Below are 7,764 nucleotides of genomic sequence, written 5' to 3'. Positions count from 1 at the left end.
TTTTTGTCATGTGATCGGAAGTCACAGGTTCAAAATATGAAAACAATATTATGATGAAGTACAATCCTTTAATTCTTCGATCCCCCACATAGCTAATGCTTAGTGTATTGAGCTGCTTTTTTGTTTTACTTCGTTTTAATCTATTTAGAAAATAATGTCATTTTTTCTATATTTGGCAACTCTTTTATCCTACTAGCTAGACATATTTAAAACAAGAAAATTTAGCGATAATTTGTCACATAAAACATGTCTTTAACTTAAGACAATAAAACTTAAAAAATCTATTTTTTCTTCTTAGATGTCATATATGTCGTCAAACTAAGACAGTTAAATTAAACGAAAGAAACAAATATTTAGATTATATATTATTTACACTTATTATTATTTTTGTCATTATATTTAACATCTTCTTACTTTTGTTTGTATTTTCTAAAATTTTCTAAAATAATTTTGTTTTTTTCTTTTGACTATAGAAAGAGAGAGAAAATTAAGAAAATAGCCTCACCTTATTCTAGTGTCATTTTCCAAGATATACTCCCTAGGAATTTTAACACTATTACTCCCAAATCCCCCCTTCTTCTTCTCTTCTTTTTCAATTTCATCCATTGCCTTTTCTTGAATTCTTTTTCTTTTATAAAAGAAATATTCCCTTTTTTTATTTTTATTTTCCTTCACATCACTTCTTCTTCTTCATCATCTTTAACATATCCACTATTAAAAGAAAATAAAAGAACTTTTTTTCCTCCCAAAATCAAACTTGAAGTTTGTCCATCTTTTTCTTTCTTTTTTGTTTGTGTTTTTGTGCAACTTTTTGCTCTATTCTCTAGGCATATTATTATCATCATAAATTTGGTGTTTTTGGTGTTAAAGTTAAAGCAACAAACAACACAACAACAATAAAGAGGAAAAAGTTTAGAAATCTTGTTGTTATTGTTTTAGATTTAAAAACAAAAATCCATAAAGATGCCCTTAGAAGGGGTTTTCATTGAAACCCCCTCTTCATCTACAAAGCAAATTCCTGATCTTTCTCTCAACATTAGCCCTCCTACTAATTTGGATCTTTCCGGTCGCCGATGTGTTACTGAAGTGAGTGAAAATCATGAGAGATTATTGTCAGAGTTCGGTAAGACAGGAAATTGTCTTACTGAACTCTCATTAGCTCATCCCACTAACATTACCACCACTACCACAACCGTCATCAATGATGACATGACAACAAGAAGGGGGTTTCTAGACCACTTACCAAGAAACCCTTATTACATCAACCATCATCACCAGCACCATCACCAGCATTATCACCAGAGTCAAAATTATAGTCATATGGTTCAACCAATGAACCAAATAAATCATGGGGTTTCATCTTTAGATGTATCGGACGGTTTACGCCCTATCAAGGGTATCCCGGTGTACAATCACAACCGTTCATTTCCTTTTTTGGCTACAAATATAGACAAGGAGAAAGATCCAAAGATGTGTTTTTACCCATCATCATCTCCTTCTTCTTCTTCTCTTTCTTCGCCTTCGCCTTATTTTAATAATAGGTTTAATGGGATATCATCCTCGTCTTATCATCACGTGCCACATCATCATCCTCTTCAATATCATCATAGTCAATATGGTCATTTAGGAGGATTAGGACATAATTCTCATCATGAAAATATTGCAAATTCTCATAGTTTGATGAGATCAAGATTTTTACCTAAACTTCCAGCTAAAAGAAGTATGAGAGCACCAAGAATGAGATGGACTAGTACACTTCATGCTAGATTTGTTCATGCTGTGGAGCTTCTTGGTGGACATGAAAGTAAGTTATAATTAATCAGAGTCGGATCCAAAATTTAATCTTGATCGATTCAACATTTTTATATTCATTCTTAGTGATTTTTTTCGTGTCAAAATAAGGGCTACATTCGCGTCTATAGTCGAGTTTCAATTGTTTGTACTTTGAGTTTATCGTCTATTTAAAATACTGAGTTCAGATGAATCTATATGTTATCATTTCATTTTTATTTTTTTTGTGATTTGGGGGTTTATTTGAGGTGTGGGAAATGATGGAAAATGTCTAATCTTGATTTATTTATTTTTTTGGATTCTTGATTTTTTTAGGGGCAACACCAAAATCAGTGTTGGAGCTAATGGATGTGAAAGATCTTACTCTAGCTCATGTCAAAAGCCATTTACAGGTACTTAATTTATTAGACGAATAGATTACGTAAATTTTATATCAAGTCAAACGATGTCACATAAATGGGGCGAGTGATTTTTGTTTCCTGTGTCAAAGGTCCCTAGCTCAGGATGAATTCCTCCGGCACAGTAGCCAATAAAAATACAGTGAATGACTGAGTGAATGAATTAAAGAAACAAGTCTGATCTTTCTGATACTATCAGACATAAAAAAAAATTATTTAAAAAATTATATACTTTGTGGTAAAAATAAAGGGGGGGGGTGGTGGGGTTGTACTAGGGGTTATGTGTACCAGACAAAAGTAAGTCATCATTATTCAATAATACAAAATGCCTCGTGATTAATGACAATTCCAAGAAAGAAGCATTTTGACTCTAAGAAACAGAAAAAAAAAAAAAAAAACTTGTAGTGAGAGCACTGATAAAGTTATTTTCGTGTAATTTTTAACTAGAATACATAGGACCTTCTTAAGGTGTAGTCCTTCTCTGATGTGTAAATGTGGATACTTTGTGTACTGGATTGTTCTAACATTATTTCATGAGAAAGGGAGTTTCGTAGTTGAAGTAGTGGTAAAGGTATTTTCGTGTAACTAATTATAAGCTAGATACGATTGGCTACATCATACTTCTTGAGGTGTGATCCTTTTCCGATGGAGTTATGTGCGAAACATGAACATTTTGTGTATTGAATTGTTCTAGCATTATTTCACAAGAAGGGGAATCTTGTACTTGGAGCGATGATAAAGTTATTTTCGTGTAACCACTTATAAGTCGGATACGCTCGGCTACGTCATACTTCTTGAGGTGTGGTCCTTCTCCGATTGACCTTATGTAAATGTGAATACTCCGTGTACCAGATTGTTCTAACATTGTTTCACAAGAAAGGGAGTCTTGTAGTTGGACTAATAGTAAAGTTATTTTTGTGTAACTATTTATAAGTCAAATACGACTCCTATATTACTTCTTAAGATGTGGTCCTATTTCAATTGACCTTATGTAAATGTGAATGCTTTGCGTACTGAATTGTTCTAATATTATTTCAGAGAGTTAAATGTAAAGGGTACTTGAATTTTTTATTTTCTTGAAATATTTTTTGTTTTAACATTTGAAAATAATATTTATTCCTTTCCCAATGCAGATGTATCGCACTGTTAAAACCACTGACAAACCTGCAGTTTCCTCTGGTAAGTTGTCTTGCTTTAAGTCTTTTACTTTTCTTTCCTTTTTTTTCTTAATAATAATTATAATAATAAGTTTTATTAAACACATTTTGCACACTAAGATGTCTATAACAATGTTTAAATTTTGGTTTTCATGTATTTGATTATTTCATGTTCATGCATTGTATAATATGTATCTGTGTTTAATAAGTTAGTATATACTAGGAACAACTTCTACGAGACGATATACATAAAGGCATGATTAGTAAATTATTACCCGTGGTAAATTTTTTCTTGTATTGAAATAGAGAGTTGATTTAAACGATAAGATACAACATGTTAGTTTGGTTCTTCTTTTATTTTTGGAAAAAGAAATAAGAGGCAAGAAAATGTATTTGATGAATGTATAGTATTTTTAACGTATATTCTTTTAAACTCTTTCTCGTTATATCGAAATAAGGATTGATTTAACAACTAGGCTTATTATATGAGTTCGATCCATATATGAAATTCGTGTTTTATCATATTAGAAAAGAAACGAGATACAAGAAACTATCTTTGATTAATTTTAAGATTTACATGTATATAGTTTAACCTATTATAACAAGTAATTCATCGATGGTATATTTTTAAGGTAGTAAATTACATTCTTTAAGAACGATGATTACTTATAGTTATCTTTTATATGATTTGATAATATAATTTTCACATCGTTATTTTCTTGAAGGGCAATCAGATGGATCAGGAGAAGATGATCTCACAACAATAGGAAGTACCGGTGGCGGTGACCGGGCGGGTCTAGGCCGGTTTATGGATCAGAGAGGAGGATCCGATGGATCGTTACAACCCGAACCCGATTACCCGTCTACTGCAACCAATACTCTTTGGAGTAACTCTTCAAGGTACATTCATATAAATAAAATTGCTCTCATATATACATTTCGACCTTATCTAGAAGTTTCTGGTTTGAACCCTTGAAAATGTAGTCTGACCTCTTAACCCCTCTATATAGTTGTTTTTTTTCCTTCCATAGTATTTTTTTACTATATGAATTTAAAGTAGTCGAATTAGTGAGTTTTTCCCCTAGTGATTCTTTCACGATGGGAATCTAGAGTAGTCGAGCTGCATAACTTGAATTTTCAATGGATATGTCTGGATAATCGATAAGGGATTTGTGATGAAAAGTCCGTCATAAATATTTCTGACATTTTCTTGTCGATATTTTTTTTTGTGATGGTTGAATTATAAGAATATATATTACGTAAGCTAGTGTTGTGTACGTAGCTAATCGTCTTTGTTAGAAAACACTTCATCTTTTAATCTAAAACTCTTAGACGTGAATTTAGATTAGTAAGTTATCGATACAAATATCGAATATCGAATGAAAAATAGGAAAGAACAATATGTAGGGTAGGACTTTTGAAGTAATGATGGAGTAATGAGTTACATTGATAAAGGGAGATATATCTATGGATATATAGGTTTCTTTTTCTTTTGCATGAATCTTATAAATATATATGAAAACCCACGTCCATCATTTTTTCCTAAAGAATAAAATGACTTCTTGTGGCAGCTTTTGCTTTTGTATGTTTCATTTTCCCTCTTTTTCTACTTTCAACTCCTTTAATTTATTCCAATTCTAATCACATATTTTATATTCATTTCGTCTCAATTTATGTGATATAATTTAATTTGATATTATTATTATTTTAAAAGAAAAAGTTTGGTAATTCGTGGTCTTAGATAAATTTTAAATGTTTCTAATTAAGAAAAAAAATGACATTCTTTACGAGGCTTATGAAAAATAAAATTGTTACATAATTTGCTATATTAATTAGAGTGCTATCTATTTCCTACCACTATTTTCCTTATTTTACCCGAAAGATTTAAGTTATATACGCTGACGGCATTAAAAAATATTTATATTATTAAGTCATTTAAAGATTTCAAGTAACATTATATGAAAAATGAAATTTATAATCTTAGAAATAAGTAGGCAAAGATGATTTGACAGTAGAGGTGGAGCTAAAATTTTGAGTTATGAGTTTTATATTCTAGAAAAGATAGTTAATAGTAAAATTTAAGAGTTTTTAATCATTTCATACTGACTTCAAGTTAATAATATAATAATAATTAGTTTCATAGTCATTATTTATAAACGTTTATTAGATTTCTTAACAAAAACTATTTGGTTCATGTGAATCTATAATCAAGTCTCTAGATCCCCTTGGATACCGTCTCGACTTAAGTTATTGAGTTTTACTAAACTTAAAAAATTATTATAATTTTTTTACACTATTAGCATATATTAAAGAGAGAAAACAGTACCCAAATGGTAATTTAATTAGGATTTTGATAAGAAAGCAAAGATTATATTACTGTGCACTTTTTTCTTTTCTTTTCTTTATTCTTTTCCTTTTGTGGATTTTTAGAATTTTTTTTATTAAAGAGAGTAATAAACTAACCTTTTTTTCTTTTTAGCTTTATTGTTATTCTCTTCACGAGGAGAAAATTTTGGCAAATAAGTCCAAGAAAATAAAGACAAATATATTGACTTAAGTGCTTTGCTTTTCTCAAAGAAATATTTATTTAATTTTGTGGACGTGTGTTTGTCTTTTTTTTTTTTTTTTTAATTTACTAAAAGTAGAAAAAAAATCCATATCTTGTTATGATCAAGTTACTATATACAAAATATTTGAAATTAGCTATGAATTTCGTTACTAATAACTTTGTAGCTAACAAAATTTTATGATAATGCAATGCTAATCTATCACTATATAGAATTAGCGATGATTTTCTGTTTAGCTATAAAATTTATCTATCGTCAATTTCTGTTATATTTAATAGGGAAATAATTTGGGGTTAATATATAATCCCCACAAAATAAACATTGGATACCATATCTGCAGGTTTTTAAAAAGAGGATTTTGTACGTTTTTAAAAAAAAATCGAGTAGTTGGAAGAAGGGACTTTTATTTGTCCTATTATACGTTGAAAAAGTTTTACTTTGACCAGTCTACAATTATTTTACATATATAAAAAAGAAAGTTAAACTAATTGACAAGCACTTCAATTTCAAATGCCGATGAGAGTTTTGGAGTAACAGTAAATTGTGTTTGTACGATTTATAAATCATAGATTCGCTCAGTGGAAGTAATCATTGGTGTTTAATTTGTATTAGGATAAGTTATTTATAATACCTTTTGAAGTGTAGTCTTTTCTCAAATCTTACATAAATACAAAATGTTTTGAGTGCAGTCTTTTCTCAAATTTTGCATACATACGAAATGTTTGGTATACTGAACTGTCTTTTGAATTTCTTTATTCTCATAATTGTATAGATGGTCAATTTGGAAGATTTTCAATTTCAACATAAGATGGTAGAGATTAGTATTGACTTTGTATTTACTCTATACCCCAAATATTAGTAACAATGCACTCCATTGCTTCCCACAAATTTTAGGTTGATTCGAATCTAATAGCTTTGGCTTAGACTTTATGTATACGTTAAAATATCTACTAAATAAATATTAATTATAGAAACTAAAACCATATGATGATATTCAAATTTTGGATCAGTCTTTCTAGCGTCCATCATGTTATATGCATCTTATCCACGCTTCAGTTGTTCAAACTTGGACGTACGAGGTGATCGAAAGGTGTTAAAGTGTCTCACATTGGTTGAATTTTTTTTGCAGTAGTAGAGAAGGATGGTTGCAAGCTAACTCCAATGATACAAATGTCCTTATGAGATCACATAGTTTTCCATCTCAACAAAGATCAGGTCACCAAATAGAGGTATTTAATTTTCCCTCAAAACTTTTCTTTTACTTTTATTAATTGACAAACGTTTTGTCGAACATATTATCTGTCTTTCAAGATTTTTGGACACTCGACTAAGAAAGACATTCTAATTGTCCTAACTATAAGAGTGATTGTCTATGCCACTACTTTATGCTATCTGTCTTTTAAGATTTATATATGTACACTCTTAAGAAAGACATTCTAATTGTCCTAAGTGTAAGAGTAATAGTCAATACTACCAATATTTATCTTTCGTAATGTCTCACTTAATTATCATTGCATTATATCGCAGGAATGCAATTCATCAAGGCCAAAAAGCTATAATATAGGTTCCAATTTGGATCATCAAAAAAATCCAAGCTTGGAATTCACATTAGGAAGACCAGATTGGATTGAAAAGGATCATGAATGAAGAAAAAATACGACTCGTTCGAATCAAAGCATGTGCATCTGCTATTAAGATGGAGCAGTACTAAATCGTCGGAAATATAACTTTAATTAATTAATTTGATCTTGATTTAGTTGTTCGTTTTTTTAATTGTAATTTTGGAATGGGAGAGAAGGCATTATGAATATGAAAATAGTAAGAGGTTATATATAAAAGAAAGCAAAAAAA

The 7,764-nt window shown here is 29.9% G+C and overlaps 1 protein-coding gene across 1 annotated transcript; it reads left to right on the top strand.

Moving 5' to 3' along the window:
• Window positions 1-503: 503 nt before the first annotated feature.
• LOC125817831 (transcription repressor KAN1-like) lies at window positions 504-7,757 on the top strand. Its single transcript, XM_049497342.1, has 6 exons — window positions 504-1,804; window positions 2,107-2,183; window positions 3,323-3,368; window positions 4,072-4,246; window positions 7,043-7,142; window positions 7,441-7,757. Exons 1-6 carry the CDS (start codon window positions 964-966, stop codon window positions 7,558-7,560), a joined length of 1,359 nt encoding a protein of 452 aa, XP_049353299.1. The 5' UTR covers window positions 504-963; the 3' UTR covers window positions 7,561-7,757.
• Window positions 7,758-7,764: the final 7 nt, after the last annotated feature.

The sequence above is a fragment of the Solanum verrucosum genome, unplaced genomic scaffold, assembly GCF_900185275.1.
Source record: "Solanum verrucosum unplaced genomic scaffold, falcon-dt-bn FXZP01000254.1, whole genome shotgun sequence".
NCBI classification, from domain to species: domain Eukaryota; kingdom Viridiplantae; phylum Streptophyta; class Magnoliopsida; order Solanales; family Solanaceae; genus Solanum; species Solanum verrucosum.
Note: the sequence above shows the minus strand (reverse complement) of the source record. Positions and strands in the feature narration are given on the sequence as shown.